At 44.1% G+C, this 17257-nt stretch overlaps 2 protein-coding genes across 3 annotated transcripts in view; one reads left to right on the top strand and one right to left on the bottom strand.

Moving 5' to 3' along the window:
* Positions 1–7732, bottom strand: part of LOC112262638 (zinc finger SWIM domain-containing protein 6-like) — an 82665-nt gene extending 74933 nt beyond the window's left edge. For both annotated transcript variants that reach the window (XM_042331411.1, XM_042331412.1), the window contains exon 1: positions 6974–7732. In XM_042331411.1, coding sequence (XP_042187345.1) covers positions 6974–7400 — 427 coding nt within the window. In that variant the 5' untranslated portion in view covers positions 7401–7732. The remainder of the gene's footprint in view (positions 1–6973) is intronic.
* A 3630-nt stretch (positions 7733–11362) lies between these two features.
* Positions 11363–13004, top strand: LOC112262637 (small integral membrane protein 15). Its single transcript, XM_024438292.2, has 2 exons — positions 11363–11518; positions 12358–13004. Exon 2 carries the CDS (start codon positions 12390–12392, stop codon positions 12612–12614), a length of 225 nt encoding a protein of 74 aa, XP_024294060.1. The 5' UTR covers positions 11363–11518; positions 12358–12389; the 3' UTR covers positions 12615–13004.
* The last annotated feature ends 4253 nt before the right edge of the window (positions 13005–17257 follow it).

Genomic DNA, 17257 nt, shown 5'->3' with positions numbered 1-17257 from the left:
TGGAAGACATGAGCTTCTATTAACATGCTTCCTGGAGGGAAACTGGAAGACATGAGCTTCTATTAACAGATATTCCGCCAGTTAGGATGTGTTTATTAGAAAACAGTCATGTGCCTGTGGACAGTCCCTGGAACGGAATGACACAGCTGGGGACAGTCTGACCTAGTCCCCGAGGGGTCAAGTGATGAGGTCAGACTGAGGCCAGCTCCGTGGAGGAGGAGAGTGAGTGAACACCTCCACCCCTTGAGTGTGTGTAAGGGGTCATCGCCAGGTAAACTGTTCATTCTGAGGGGCCAAACAAAAAAGGTGCCAAAACAAAACTAAATAGCCTCAGGGCGCCAGGCAAGTTATGAGACAAGTGTGTGTGTGTGAATGGAAACAAGATAGGATGAGAACGAAGATTGACAGGAATGCCATCCACCCTCATCTTTAGAATGCCTAGACTCTATCCAGGCTGAAACACACACACACACACACAGCCATATTTAAAATTTTGCTTACCTTTAACAACATATCAAATTAGTTCAGATTTGCATAAAATTCTCCAAACACAACAGTAACCGTTGAGCCGTAAACAACCCAAACCAGTTGTGGTTCAGATAGGGACAGGGAGAAACCTTCACACCACCCAGCCCTCCAGTGACCCCGGTGGTCGCTCGCCATGTTTTGTTTTTGGGCAGATAGAGATGTTTGTTCTCAAATCAGTAACGATAGCAGGTAGGATAACCATCAACCACTTTACTCCAGCCTTACAGACTGGGGCACGGATGGGGGCCCGAACGCACACACACAGAAACGGGATCCAGGCAGGATGGGGGCCCGAACACACACACACACACAGAAACGGGATCCAGGCAGGATGGGGGCAGGGTCCAGCTTAGTGCTTATTTCAGCAGCAGCACATTGGTGCAAAGAGGAATTCATTATCAAGAAAAAGATAGAGCCAAATGCTGAGTTTGGCATTCCTCTACTGTTATTATTGCCAAATCGAGAGAAGAGAGGACTGGTAATAAAAGTAATGAAATGAAATTGAGAACCTTTAAATGGAGTCTTGTCATTGGTGCTATAGCCATCTCTCTTTTCTCTTTGTTCCCTCCCTCTCTCCTCTGGTTTGAGACGAGAGCATATGAGCGCCATTCTGGGGAAGACCGGATTCTTGGAAAGTGTCATGACACAACCCAGCCACGGGCCAAGAATGGAGACAGGAAAACACCACAGGCTAGGGCTGAAGACTGAGGCTGGAGAATGGTACTGGAGAAGGGGGCTGTATGACTGGAGAAGGGGGCTGTATGACTGGTGGTTAGGGCTGGAAGATCCATAACAGTTGGGCCTGAGGCTATAGGGTGAGGAGCTGAGGGCTGGAACATGGAAGGTGGAGAGGGGAACGACAGCTGAGGTCTGGAAGGTGGGGAGGGGAACAGGGTCTGAGGGCTGGAAAGAAAATAATAATAATAAATAATAATAATAGCCATTTAGCAGATGCTTTTATTCATAGCGACTTGCAGTCATGTGTGCATACATTTTACTGGAAGTTGGAGAAGGGAATATGAGCTGGGAACTGGAAGCTGGAATACAGCTGAAGTATCTGTGAGCTTCTTCAGAACTAGGCTACACCCTTTGTGTATCCTCTGCCTATCTTTAAGCTCCCACCTCAGTTAATGTGTTTCCATGACAAAGCAGCTGAAACGAAGCCCATCTTGTATCCAGTCAGCCATACGAATGAAACTGAGTCGTAGGATACTGGTTTTCCCTAAAACACTCCTTACCCTTGGATGGTGCTCCCGAAGATGATGGATGAATGAAGATTGTAAACGGCCTGAGTGAACTAATGAAAAGAAATAGTGCGTTCAGGTCTACTTAACTGTGTGTGTATCCCATAGACAACAATGCTATAGCAGCTGGGTCTGGTCTACTTAGTTCATTTACGATTATTGAACCAGAAAAAAAATAAAAAAATAAAAAAACTGCGAGTGTGGTGTCTCGCTTCCTCTTCAGTCTCTGGTGTGCTCATGTTACCTTTGGAAAGACAGTTGTTTACACTAACCCAGACCCGGCCATGTTTCTATGACGATAGGATCCCAGGGTCGGTCACATGGCAAGGGGAAAAGGGAGTCCCAGGGCCCAATCCAATCACAACAAGCTAACCAGGTTAACAGAATGGTTAACAGAATGGTCTGGGCGTATAACGGTCATTAAACATTTTCATGCGAGTAGACCGCTGATTGGTCAGCTGATCCTCCTCAGCAAGATGGCATCAGATACAAGTTTGAGGTGGGGGTTTGTGGGTTGTCTCCCATGTATGCTTTGGCCACAAATATGAGTATAGGAGGAGTCAACAACATTATTTGGGTATGAGTTAACAGAATATTTCACTGAACAGTTAGCATACTTTAAGAAGTGGCCATGAAGGAGATACATCTAAACAACCCTTAGGCCAGGTGGTTGTTTTAAAAGAAACTGTGCTCAGATAACTAACCTGAAAAAATAATGGAATCAACCATAAGGAAATAAAGGCTCCTCTACAACAGGAGAGTGTAGAGGCCTAGAGCTTTCTGCTTACATAGTACCCAAATCAAATCAAATGTATTTATATAGCCCTTCGTACATCAGCTGATATCTCAAAGTGCTGTACAGAAACCCAGCCTAAAACCCCAAACAGCAAGCAATGCAGGTGTAGAAGCACGGATGGAGCCACAGAGAGACTCAAAGACAACATGGTCATGCAACATTTAAGTTCCAGATCATAAATCATGCACTTCTGTGAACCAAATACCTTTCATTCAATCAATGGAGAACAAACTGGATGAACTCTATCTTATCAACAGGACCTGAAGAACTGTAATATCCTATGTTTCTCAGAGTCGTGGCTTTATGGTAGAGTAGCCAGACTGAAGCAACTCTTCAGTAAAAGGCACATGATAGCCCGCTTGGAATTTTCCAAAAGGCACCTAAAGGACTCTCAAGACCATGAGAAACAAGATTCTCTGGTCTGATGAAACCAAGATGGAACTCTTTGGCCTGAATGCCAAGCGTCACATCTGGAGGAAACCTGGCACCATCCCTACGGTGAAGCATGGTGGTGGCAGCATCATGCTGTGGGGCTGTTTTTCAGCATCAGAGACTGGGAGACAAGTCAGGATCGAGGGAAAGATGAACGGCGCAAAGTACAGAGAGATCCTTGTTGAAAACCTGCTCCAGAGTACTTAGGACCTCAGACTGGGGTGAAGGTTCACCTTCCAAGTGGACAATGACCCTAAGCACACAGCCAAGACAATACAGGAGTGGCTTTGGGACATGTCTCTGAATGTCCTTGAGTGGCCCAGCCAGAGCCCGGACTTGAACCTGATCGAACATTTCTGGGGAGACCTGAAAATAGCTGTGTCATGTTAAAAATAGCGTCATGTTATGGGTATGCTTGTACTTGTTAAGGACTCAGGAGTTTCAGGATTTTAAAAAAGTAACTGGAGCTAAGCACAAGCAAAATCCTAGAGGAAAACCTGGTTCAGTCTGCTTTTCACCAGACACTGGAAGGTGAATTCACCTTTCAGCAGGACAATACCTTAAAACACACGGCCAAATCTCCCCTGGAGTTGCTTACCAAGAAGATGGTGAATGTTCCTGCGTGGCAGAGTCACAGTTTTGAATAAAATATTTGTGCAAAGATCTTAAGAGACTTACCCAGATAGACTCAGAGCTGTCATCGCTGCCAAAGGCTATTCTAACATGTATCGACTCTGGGGTGTGAATACTTACGAAATGTCTAATTTTTGTATTTTATTTATTTATTCTATTTATTTATTTATTCTCTGTTTTCACTTTGTCTTTATGTGCATTGTGTGTAGACGGGCGAGGAAAAACAAAAACAATTTAATCCATTTTTGAATAAGACTGTAACCTTACAAAATGTGGAAAAGGGATCTGAATACTTTCTGAAGACACTATCTACCTCAATTTCCTTGTACCCCTGAACATGGTACGTCCTCTATATAGCCAAGTTATCATTGCTCATTGTGTATGTAATTACTTTTATTATCACGCGCTGTTACTTTTCTATTACTTCTTTAATTTTCTTTCTCTCTGCATTGCTTGGAAAGGCCAGTAAGTAAACTTTTCACTGTTCGTAAACACCACATGTAGACTAAGCATGTGACGGATAAAAGGCTTTCATTTGACAATGCCTGAAATGTCAAAGCAGGCCCCTGGCCCCTGAAGAACTGAAGAAGCTTTTGCTGAAGAACTGAAGCAGAGAAGTGAGGTTGTGTGTTCTCAATACACACATGCTCAATGTCACCGTCTTAGTCACAGGCAGAGACATTTAAACCCATGAACGCGTACGCCAATTCTCATCCTCTCATGCGAGTAGTAACCCTGAACCTAGCCGAACTCTGCTAGCCAAACCGACCTTCGCTTGAGAAAACAGCAAACCTAACAAAAAAAGTAACATAATGTCATCATAATATAAGCACAAACTCTTCTGAACTATTAAGTATGCGTACGCCTTAAGAGGTCACTGTTGTTTTTTCACCTGCTAATGAGGCTAGTTCCCCCCTCACACCACCTTCCTCCATCTTTCTCTCTGGAGTGACTTACCCCGTGCTGTGCCCATGACATAGTGCCCAACGTTCAGCTCAATGCTTCTGATAAATAAAGGTGATTTATAGGCGATATGAAGTTGATGTGAAGGCCTAAATTGGGATGAAATACAAACTGATGACACTACTGCTTGTGCACTCATTATTGCCGTATAAATGCTTAAGACATGGTTTACTAGGAGGCACACACACGTGCACACAGCAAAAGCATGAAGTCAACTACTTTCAGATAACTGCAACATGATGTCATAATCCACTCCATAGCTCATAATTAGGGCCAGGAGTTTTGGGGCACTTTGAGGCACTGTGCTTTTACAGGCTTTCCAGCATTGTCCACTAGTGTTGCTGCAGATAGGAATTCCTGGGAAATGTTATGTAATTGACACAAGTGGCCTCCAATCAATCAATCAATCAATGGCTGTGTCCTATTGCACTGATGAATGCAGGTATATTAGGGCTCTAGTAAAGGGACTCAAACCTGGGTCCAGCGACTGCCACTGGATTTCTCTCTCTCAAGCAAGTGAAATAGATGAAACAAAAGTTTTTTTTAATTTTTTTTACAGGTTTTTGTTTTTTTTACAGTAAACTACACTCAAAATGCCAAAGGATAGAGACATTTCAAATGTCATATTATGGCTATATATATATCACAGTGTTGTAACAATGTGCAAATAGTTACTGAGTCTGTACATAGTCAATGCCATTTGGCATTTTTGTTTTGTCATGATTTGGTTGGGTCTAATTGTGTTGCTGTCCTGGGACTCGCTCTCTCTCCATCTCTTCTACCCATTCTCTCCTTATACTGCATCCCCCATCCCTCCCCCTGGTCTATTCTTCAAACTCAGCATTGATGTACAGGGGGGTGATTAATGTCTTTGAGAAACAGATAAATAACCAGGAGACCAGGGGGCTGGTAGTTGGCCTTAGGGGAGTAAATATGGAGCATTTTATAGCTGTTCACCGGGGAGAGGGGGAGAGTACAGACTCATTCAACTAGATTAGCTTTTACACACAACAACCTCTGCCTTCTCGCTCTGTTCATGTACTGTCTTTCATCAACACCCCAATAGTACACACACACACACACTTTGGACAAATCCTCCAGCGGTTGACAGCCCCCTCCCTCCCATGTCAACCTGCTTTTAAGCCATTCCTCCTGTGGCAGCCTATCCCCTGGGAGAAGATTGCATCTTTTATTTATCACTTTATTTTACCTGCAAAAATGTGCTGATTGCAATTTTCGCCCCCACAACAGGCCCTCCTCCTGCTGAGGGTTCACCTGTCATCCTCCCTCTCCCTGCTAGCATGCAGAATGAGACAGACAACACACAAACTCCTCTTTCCATCCATCTCCCTCTTTTACACACACACCACACACACACACACCCCTCACCAAATCTGAGCCAACACTCATTTGCTAACATGGCAACATGGCAGGCAGCACACAAATAAGCATTAATGCTAAGGAATCTGGTAAACAGCTAGGAGCTGGTGGAGGGATACTGTTGTGCACAACATATGATCCAAGACCCAAAGAGCTGGAGAAATACAGATCCTTCTGAAGGGAGAGAACCAGGGGAGGAGGGACAGGGAAAGATCCTGCATATGTAATCAAGTTTGCAGATTGCATTAGAATTCAGATGAACTGGGGAGGGTAATGAAATTAAAATGCTGAAGTGTTTCCAAGGGTGGGGAGGCAGAGTGACAGCTGAGCCTATTGCAGGAATATTATGGCTCTGGTAAAGGGAGGCAGGAGGGTTGAGGCCACAGCAGGCTAAATGCCTATATTTATTTAGACTTGATATCCTACAAATAATGCATTATGGAATAGGACGCATAACTGTACGATATTGGCAATGGCATAGCCTACACTAGCTCGTGCCATCTCATAGCCTACTCATTTTCTCGTGCTTGGAAAAATCTCCCACGAAAGCTGAAAAGCAGTAGAAAAAAAAGCTTACATCTCACAAAAGGTGTTTGGCAAACAAAATAGAAGCGCTGTGGCTTTAAATCGCTGTCCCTCCCAACCATTCTACATATATACAATTTATCCAGTGGTGAAAAGATATAGGGGCTTTTGTTTGGTTACCCATTGGAGGTGGACAGAAAGCTGAAAAGACAAACGATCACGAAAATATGAACAAAGTGCTATGCGTTCAAATGGGAACGGCTCGGCAATTTTATATGCGCACTGGGCAAAAACAAAGGGAAAACTGTTCGTTACTCTGCCCCCTTCACTGGAAATGACAGAATAGCATGGAACGAATGCGGATAGATAATGTCAATTCTCTCCCACATGACAGATATACCAACGTGGGTTAGCTAACTGTTATTCCCCGGCAAGCATCATATTTCCCAGTAGCCTAGCGATAGATACTCACCGACTTGCAGTACGTTGTCCACCCAGCCGCCCTCCAGCAGAGTGACACCCCGTAGGAAAGGCAGCTGAGTCTCTTCATGATTTTCCCCGCTAGTTCCACTCTCTTCTCCTCCTGCGTTGAACGAAGAATACATGCAGATCTCCTTTTCGCTCCTCGGAAAGGACCAGTACACGATCCTTCTCTGGACGGGTTCTGGAATACGTTCGAACCGTTCCTCCACCCGTTGGAAGGGCCACTTCTCCGCGACTCTCCGCGCCGCTATGTCTAGCAGCGATTCGGGGTTGTGTGTTTTTCCCGATCCCCCTGGAGCGGACCCCGGACCGCCACACAGTACTCCTCCAGCCCGCTGCCCCTGTCTGCATGCCGGGTTGTAGCCGGGCCTGCAGCAGAGTCGCTTGGCCGGGGGCTGCTGGACTCGCTCCGCCATGATTGCACCGCTGTAACTTGCAGCACAGTCTCCCCGATCATATAAACGGGATACGGAAGAGAAAAGGGCAGTCCAGCCGATTGTTTGCCGTACATGGAGAGACGACCCTTATTTGGAATAGTAGGCGGTTTCTTTTGGGTTCGGCGAAGTCCTTTGTGTTGTCAAATTAACCGAGATGGGTGGGATCCTTGGTCATCCTGGGCCGATTCCAGCGCACAAGTGTCGGTAAAAAAGGAGCTATAGGCGGAATTCCCAAACGTCGGCAAATCCTTTGTGAAGCCATTCCGGAGCGAGAAGGCGGGGCCCCAGTATGTGGTGGTGGGGGGATACTAAAATACGAAAATACTCTGAAGTTTGTTAGTGTTTGAGTTTAAAGGCGGGGTCTTATCCAAGGGCGGTCTTATAGTTTCCCACAGGGGTTAAAGGGGCAAGAGTTGAAGCCGCATTTTTGGTATTGAAGAAGACATCTACAACCGTAGGCTCTCTCCTCTCAATAACATCACGAGTGACTGGGTTGTTTTCTTAGCAAGTTCAGAGGGCTCAACTGTCAGTGAGGGAGAGGGCGTGGGAGGAACGTAAGGATATGGACGGCTCGTAGATTCTCTAATCATTTTATCAATAAGGGCCTTATTCAATTAACAATGGCCTCTCTCTCTTTCTGTCGAATGAACAAAAGTAAATACCAATAATACATTCCAACATTGCATTCAAAAATGCCTTCATTTTCTTTTCCTGTGTTGTAAGTTAACTGGGGTACCTTTTTATGAATGCCCATTTTTATAAAGCGTTTGTGAATAGATTAACGTTATAACTAGCCTATAGGCCTAGACTTTGGTATAGGCTGATAGAATAACATGCTATGTTGAAACAATAGGCTGGTTTAGAAATGGAACAATAAATACTTCTATTTATCCAGTTCATAGCAGCCTTTTCACCCATCTCACAGCTCAAGCACCAACATGACTGAGTAAAAAAAATGTTATATCACTGATTAAATAAGGAATATTCTGTTAACAACTTACCAATACATATCATTTGTAAAGTCAATTAAGCTTAGGCCCAGAAAGGTTCACATTCCAAGTGGGCAAATCATAATTTGATCTAGTACAAACCTACGGTCTCTCTCTTGCATGCTGTGATTTTTATTTTATTTTCTATTTTACAAATTTGACATCACAAAAATACATGGAAACTCATGGACTCATTCACTGAACAGGAAAGAAAAACCTTGCCGTCTAATAATGAGCATTATTAATCCCAAATAAAAGCAAACTCTCTGCTTGGTATGTGCATTTGCCTGTCTGGTTGTCCTACATGCGTTTCAGGCGAACCCCTTCTCCTCCCCTGTGTACAGAAGCCTTTAAACTGCAGGTGTGACCAACCCCGATTTGGTTTCAATACTTCCACACAGGAAGTTCAGACAGCCTGATGCTCCTTTGTTGTGAAGTTCAACTTTTTTATTTTCTCATTAAATATCAGAAAACTGGTGACCAAAACTTTTGGCCATCGATTCAAATGACATTTAACACTGCCTTCTACGGTTTAACCTCAAATAAACAAACACTGATGCAGATAAAGTTACATAGGCCTGCGTTTTGAGCACTTTCCAACATTGGCCTACCCCAAACAATTGTCAAAACAGCATGGTCTCAAGATGGTTGCCTTCAAAGAAGCACACTTGTAACCAGTGTTGGGGAGTAATGAACTACATGTAGTTCCACCAGTAAGTTAACTACATTTTGCAGCAGCTTGGTGGTAGTTTAACTCATTTCAAATCTAGGTAGTGTTTTCAATAGTTAAATGTTTTTGCCATTTAAAGGTGTAGCTAACTACTGGAACTGCACTACTTTTTTTCCAAAAATAAAATATGGGGGGGAAGTAGGCAATCATTTCCTTTTGCATCACATTTGCCGAATTCTAATTCTCATTGGAAATGTAGTTGTGTTTAATAGGCTAATTTACACATTATGTTAACATATGACCGCAAAATTATTTGTTCTTGCAATTTGTAGTCATTGACATTTCAGATTTACGCATGTTCATTTTTCAGAAAGTCATTTGGAGGTAGTGAACTACTTTTTCAAAGTAACTTTACTTAAGTAAATTATATTTACCTTAAGGGTAGCTTAAATAAAAGTTGTTCCTTTTAATGTCGAAATAAACATGTCTCCAACCCCCTGATCACACAATCACAAACTGAAATATATGTGCGTCAGGGGAGGATGACTCATAATAATGTCTGGAATGGCGAGAATGAAATAGCATCGAACACATGGGAGGCCATGTGTTTTGTGTATTAGTTACCATTCCACTGATTCCACTCCAGCCATTACCACGAGCCCGTTCTCCCAAGTTAAGGTGCCACCAACCTCCTGTGGTGTGTGTACATTGTATAATCAATTAGTGAGAGAGAGCCTCAAATATCACATAATATTTGTATATCCACTCTATTGTTGACAATAGAGCCTCCCACAATGCAGGCGATGACTGCAGCATTAGGTTGGTTAACAGCAAATGCAGAAACTTGCAGTAAATTGCAGTCAAAACTTCAAATCAAATCAAACTTTATTTGTCACATGTGGGGTCAATATAATAGTACAAAACAAATGTGGGGGGGGGGGTCAATGTAATATTCCGGCGGCCATTTGATTAGTTGTTCAGTCGTCTTATGGCTTGGGGGTAGAAGCTGTTAAGGAGTCTTTTGGTCCTAGACTTGGCGCTCTGGTACAGCTTGCCGTGCGGTTGCAGAGAAAACAATCTATGACTAGGGTGACTGGAGTCTCTGACTATTTTATGGGCTTTCCTCTGACACCGCCTATTATATAGGTCTTGGACTGCAGGAAGCTTGGCCCCAGTGATGTACTGGGCCGTACGTACTACTCTCTGTAGCGCCTTGAGGTCAGATGCCGAGCAGTTGCCATACCAGGCGGTGATGCAACCATGCTCTTGATGGTGCAGCTGGAGGACATTTTGAGGATCTGAGGACCCATGCCAAATCTTTTCAGTCTCCTGAGGGGGAAAAGGTTTTGTCGTGACCTCTTCACGACTGTCTTGGTGTGTTTGGACCATGATAGATCGTTGGTGATCTTCATGCAGTCGACATTTAGGTGCAAGTCAGACAATTTTTATTCCCACAATGCAACACACTTTGAAAGTCAGTGACTAACGATGGTCACTGACTTGACAAAAGTGATCCACTCAAAAGCACCCAATAGGCCGTGTTCGATAGCATCAAATCCATGATGTATTGTTGGTAAATGGTGACTGAATGAGCTACAAATAATAATGAGTAGCGTGATTTGAGTAGTAGACGGCACAATATATATTTATATATATATATTTAAAAAAATAAGGATAACCAGGGGCACACTCAGACATAATTTACAAACAAAGCGTTTGTGTTTAGTGAATCTGCCAGATCAGAGGCAGCAGGGATGACCAGGGATGTTCTCTTGATAAGTGTGAGAATTTGACAATTCTCCTGTCCTGCTAAGCATTTGTAATGTAACGAGTACTTTTTGGTGTCAGTGAAAATGTATGGAGTAAAAAGTAGATTATTTTCTTTGGTAATGCAGTGGAGTAAAAGTTGTCAAAAATAGTAAAGTACAGATACCCCCCAAAACTACTTAAGTAGTATTTTACTACTTTTTTTCTTAAGTACTTTACACAACTCTCAGTCAATAAGCAGTCGCCTGTCCTATTGGCTTCAACATCGAACAATACCAATTTTGGGACCTATAATACAATACACTTTGAAAGGTACTGACCGACGATTGTCACCGACTTGACAAAAGTGATCAGCTCAAGACCATCAAATCCATGATGCATTGTGTAAATGGTGATTGACTGACTGATCTACAATGTCGAACAAGCCCACTTTTGGTCCAGTAGTGCAACACAATGAAAAGCGTCTTGACAAAAGGGATCTGCTCAAACGCACGCATGAACTTTCTTGAATTTGTCTAGAGTCTGAGGTCACTGGTATCCTTGTATCACAATAAAACTACAATTCCATACATGCCATGCCAGGCTGTACACGTCATAACCACTAGCAAGAACCAACTTCCTGGTGGTAGGGTGCCGGATCAGCGTGGGATAAAAACAAAAATCTCTGTTAAGTGAGTATGTTAACCTAATTATACCACTGTTATATAGCCTTGATTTAAATAGTTGTCGCTGTGTTTACTGCGAAACTAGATCAAAGTTGCTAGGGCGATGAGGTTGTTTTACAATGCAAATAAGCTAGCTAGCTACCTAACGTTAGCTTAATTGATTACAGACGCTAACTGAGTTTGTTCGTGTAGCTAACGGTTAGTGGCTAAGCTAATGTTAGTTGTAAAGAGGCAATCTGTCTTTTGCTTCTCCAGTACTAAAGTAATGTGTATATTCAGTGCGTTGTGCATAGGCTATTTCATGCTCATGGAATAACTCTTTTTGGGCGTGGAACTATCTGTGGTTGAGACTTTAAAATTACAGAGGCAGTTTGACTGTTTTTCACTTGTGTACCAGTACACGGTAGGTATATAATCTAGCATACAAGACATCCAATGTAAACATAACATTGGTTAGATTTGAAATTAAAAGATGTCACCAGGTTCTGAAACTGTGTGTGGCTGTAGCAACAGAGCCGAGGCTACTTCCATTTGACATTTTAAGTCATTTAGCAGAGGCTCTTATCCAGAGCAACTTACAATTAGTGCATTCATCTTGAGAGGTGAGACTACATCATTCGTATAAAGTACATTTCCCCTCAACAATTTATCAAAGTCGGTGCTAGTAGGAAAAGATGAGTGTGTTTATTTTTGGGGGGAGTAGCAGCACCTGTTGGTGGTGAGTAAATTGTACCCAGTCAGCAGTTTAATGTTCAGCAGGGCAACAGTGTGTAGGCAGTGGCAATGTTTTGTTGCAAGCTTCTTGTGTTTAAATAATAAACCTTCTCCTCGTTCCCATGTTCCAGGTTTGGGATTGGAGTTGCTGTTGGCGATCAGGATGATTGACATGCGGGCGTGGGCGGAGTACCTGGTGGAATGGGCGGCCAAGGACCCGTACGGCTTTCTGACCACTGTCATCCTGGCACTTACACCCCTCTTCATCGCCAGTGCCCTGTTGTCGTGGAAACTGGCCAAGATGATTGAAGTGCGCGACCGCGAACAGAAGAAGAAGCAGAAACGTCAGGAGAATATCGCCAAGGCCAAGAGGACCAAGAAAGACTGAGCTGTGGAGGGAGAAAGAAAAGCTACAGTACACAGCAATGCTCAACACTCTCGTCACTTGCAACACCGCTCCCCATCGCCTCCTCAACCCAGTCCAGTGCAGGACCACAGACCATCACTCCTGTCCAGTGTAGGAAGGATTGTAAGGCCCTACATGGTGGCCTTAGAGCTGAGAGGGAACTGTATAGACAGAGGCGGCTCATTTGATTGGGCTATCAGCGTGTGAACCGGGATTCTGATTATGGTGGTGTTGCAGTACTTAGCATTCCATTTGTAACAACTCCATTCCAATGATTTCATAAACTACTTTGATTGTTTATCTCCATTTTAAATAACTTGTTAAATTTCTGAATCACTTGCATGTTTTTATTAAATGAAGTTCTAAATAAAATAGGCTTGTATTTCTTGCAAAACATAATTCCCCATAACCCTGCCTGGATGACGCTTAATTGAAAACGGTTGAGTTCCGACCCGACTTGATGCGCAGGCATTGTACTGCATCAACCAATGGTTTTATGTCATCAACTGTTCAGTCGGCCATAGACTGCTATATCATAGCTGATAATTAAACACCTATCCAATCGTTTTGAGATCTGGCAGGAGTCTGGTATGGACTCGGGCAGGAACTCGACCAAGATGTGTTCCAGGCAGTTGTCATGTATGGGCTTCATGTAGTTAAAAAAAAATTTTGGTTAAAAGGTTTGTAGTGTCAGAGGAGGTGTATATCATACATATGTAAAGACATTATAAAAAAAAAAGTGTCACACTGAAAATATATGTATGCCATTTGGGCAAACTTTATCCAAATCAACTTACAATAGTGTGTGCATACCTTATATGGGTGGCCCCAGCGGGAATCAAACCCACCATTATGACATTGCAATCGCCATGATCTACCAACTGAGAAACACTACCACCTACTTGCCAGCACTTACATCACATCCCAGTTTGCTCAAGCCTGGTAGTTTAATTTACAAACCACAAAAAAATCATCAACTATACCTTGATTACCTACAACACAACTCATATACAAAGCCTTTATAGTTGGAGATCAGAAAATGTGTCTTCTACACCCCATGAATGCCATGCACTATATCAAGTATTCCCTGATTTAACACAAAAGGTTTTTCATGTAAGAGAGCTCCCATTAGTATACATCATGTCCGTTGTATTCATTACTGCAAACCGTAATAAAACGTGTTGCGGTTGGAAACCACTTACGTCAAACTTGTTTGAAATGACCGGTTTCCATTGCCAAGCATTTTGCTAAGGTGTGCACTAATGAATACGATCCAGTCCACCTTCCAGCTCCAAGTTCCCTATACTAAAGGAGAGGGATTATGAAGCTTCCTTCCTCTACCTTGCTGCTTTCAATTGACCAGTCTTTTCAGGTGGGTCACTGAACAATGGTGGCGAGGATGGAAGGAATCTTGTGAAGTTCTATTTCGTGTATATACTGTATTGTGTGTGTACCATAGTGTGTGTTAGGTACCAGTATCATGGCAAGGAAATAAGGATCCAAACATAAGCAGACATTTCTTAATAAGGTAAACAGTTCACACAACAGCAGGTTTTGCTTCGGGTTTTATGTTTTACCCTGGAAAATCCAGCATCGCAATACTGTTGTTTTTTGTGTGTGTGTGTGTGTGTATATCTTGGCTGTGGGTGTCCAGGAGTCAGGCTGGAATATGTTAGCTGTTCTGACATGCTCCTCGCTGGTCTCTGGCTGGCCGACGCTGAAGGCGGCGTGGCCCTCGGCTATGGTCTGAGTAGGCCAAGCCACCAGCCCCTCCTCGTACTCCTTAGGAAGCAGCTCTCTCTCTCCTCCACCTCCCTCGCCTTGCCTTCTGTGTGCTCCCTGTAGTTCTGATTCCTCACCAGCTACTGTGAAGGGTGCGCGCGCGCGCACACACACACACACACACACACACACACACACACACACACACACACACACACACACACACACACACACACACACACACACACACACACACACACACACACACACATTTAATATCAGAGGTAAAACCAAGGCTTTTGAACACACTCTTTTTGAGGGGATAGCTAGGAGTCCTCTAACAACTCATCCATAAGAGCTCAACCCTGAACGTCACACATCAGCAGCAGCTAAAGCTACTATCCAGTCCATGGTGTTAGTTTTGCCTTGGCAGAGCCAGAGAGCCATGGCCAGGGAGGGATGTCTGGACTTCTTACTGTTGTGTGTTGGCAGCAGAACTAGCAGGCTGTGAAGGGAGAGGGGAGACCAGGGCCAAACAGCTCTGCTTTGGGGAGCGAGGCGAGCATATGCAACCGCTTTTCCAGCCTGTTAATGACATGATTTAATCCAATCAATTTATGTCAACTTGGACAGGGACAAAATTAAGCGTTAAGGAAGGGGGAGGCATAAAGTGCCAGGGGAGCGGTTTTGGCTACACCACTGTCCAGCTGTGGACGACTGCACTGGGCAGACAGTACACAGAAAATTGGAATAGAATGTTCTGGCAACACTGAGGTAGGAACGGCATTGGCCATTGGCATGGAGTATACAGAGAGGGGCTGCCTGGGTATTAGCCTTGTAGAGGCTTTCCCATAGCCTCCATGTTTGAGAATAGGAAAGTTAGCAGGCTAACCCTTTGATCCTGTTCTGTGACGTAGGCATAGCCTTTGACGTCTAGCTATGGGCCCTGGTCTAAAGTAATGCACCACATAGGGAATAGGGTGCCATTTGGGACACCACCAAAATGAGAAGTGGGACTGTTGAGCCCATAGAGATAGATAGAGGGCTCATCTTTGTATCTGTGCCATTATAGCGTCTGTGACAGCATGGGCAGCGCCATTGAGGCAATCTCCCTTTTGAAGTAGTCAATTATCTTCTTCACGATTAGCTGATCCTTCCTGATAACCCGGTTGGACATGACTCCAACAGGGTCACCAGGAGGGATCAGACAATGAAGTTGAAAGTCCCACCCAGTTGACTACATTAAAATGGTGGAAGTCCTCAATGGTGCTACCCATGCTAACAAAGCCTTTTAGCCACTAGAGGCCTCTATCATTCTCTATGATTTACTCCCACCACAACCTGTCCCATCGTCTGCCAAACAGACAGACGGACACAGAAAGACAGAGCTATTTACTCAACACCCGTCCCCCAAAATTTCGTGGCTCTGTTGAAAATGGAGAAAAAGCTAAACAAAGTGTTTCTCCTAGACTCTTCCCTCCCCATACCCAGTCCCCAAGAGCTCCCACAAACACAGCAGGGGTACGCACTTCAATGGAGGGGGCTGCTTCCTTGCTTCCTGGAGAAGGGAACAGACAGACGAGAGTTAGAACACCCATACCACTGCACAAACAAAATGAACAGTTACCGGTCATTTACACTATAGAAGCAGCACTAGCTTGGCCACGCTAGTCTCGCCCTCATGTGGGTGCTACGTATCAACAGCCATTGTCAGTCAATCCAGCAGGATTTGAAAGCTATGGTTAGTCGCGTCGCAATATCGCAGAAGATTTGAATAAAGTTCAGCTTTCCCTAATTTTAGTCCGGCCCTGTTCAGCTCCCTCGCCCTTGCTCGGATCGCTCAACGGTCCCCTTCCCACTCCGTTCTCTCCCTTTCCTACCATTGAAAGGGAATAGCGGGCCTCCCGGGTGGCGCAGTGGTTAAGGGCGCTGTACTGCAGCGCCAGCTGTGCCATCAGAGACTCTGGGTTTGCGCCCAGGCTCTGTCGTAACCGGTCCGTGGGGCGACGCACAATTGGCCTAACGTCGTCCGGGATAGGGAGGGCTTGGTCGGTAGGTCCTTGTCTCATCGCGCACCAGCGACTCCTGTGGCGGGCCGGGCGCAGTGCGCGCTAACCAAGGTTGCCAAGTACACAGTGTTTCCTCCGGCACATTGGTGCGGCTGGCTTCCGGGTTGGATGTGCGCTGTGTTAAGAAGCAGTGCGGCTGGTTGGGTTGTGTATCGGAGGACGCATGACTTTCAACCTTCGTCTCTCCCGAGCCCGGACGGGAGTTGTAGCGATGAGACAAGATAGTAGCTACTACAACAATTGGATACCATGAAATTGGGGAGAAAAAGGGGTAAAAAAAATAAATGGAATAGCTTCAGATGTTTCACCGTGCGATGCCGCTTCATAGTGTAAACGGTCCGTTACACGTGACATCCAATGTAACGGTATTGAATCACTTGTTTAACTGTGTAGTTAAAGTAGCACAATATCAAATAAATAGTAAGTGATCTAAACAGAATTTTTCCTGTTTCCTTTCTTTAGAATTCCAGTGTGATACATGACACGATAACATCTAGAATATGGCATCTCTGTGATTTACCAGTCTAAGCAGAGAGGATACTGTAGTAATGTACACATTTAAACTATATACTTTATATACTTTACTATACTTTATACAGCATAAAGAAAGAGACAGTAGATCTCTTCTACTCTGATCCTTGGATTAACCTCTCTCTCTCCATCTATCGCTCCCTCCTTCTCCAAAGCAAGTCAGAGACATAGAACTTTTCCTATCTAGTTGTCTGGAAAATGGAAACAGTTTTTGAGATTGTCAGATAGGGTGCCCGTGATACATTCATGAATACATTTCTGAATAAATAGGTGATTCATGTTTGTTCTAGTACAGTTTGTTGT

The sequence above is a fragment of the Oncorhynchus tshawytscha genome, linkage group LG12, assembly GCF_018296145.1.
Source record: "Oncorhynchus tshawytscha isolate Ot180627B linkage group LG12, Otsh_v2.0, whole genome shotgun sequence".
NCBI classification, from domain to species: domain Eukaryota; kingdom Metazoa; phylum Chordata; class Actinopteri; order Salmoniformes; family Salmonidae; genus Oncorhynchus; species Oncorhynchus tshawytscha.
The sequence above is the reverse complement of the archived record's forward strand: the minus strand, read 5'-3'. Positions and strand labels throughout refer to the sequence as shown.

Coding starts and splice junctions, on each gene's coding strand:
- LOC112262637 (XM_024438292.2), top strand. CDS start 12,390: ATGATTGACATGCGGGCGTGGGCGGAGTACCTGGTGGAATGGGCGGCC.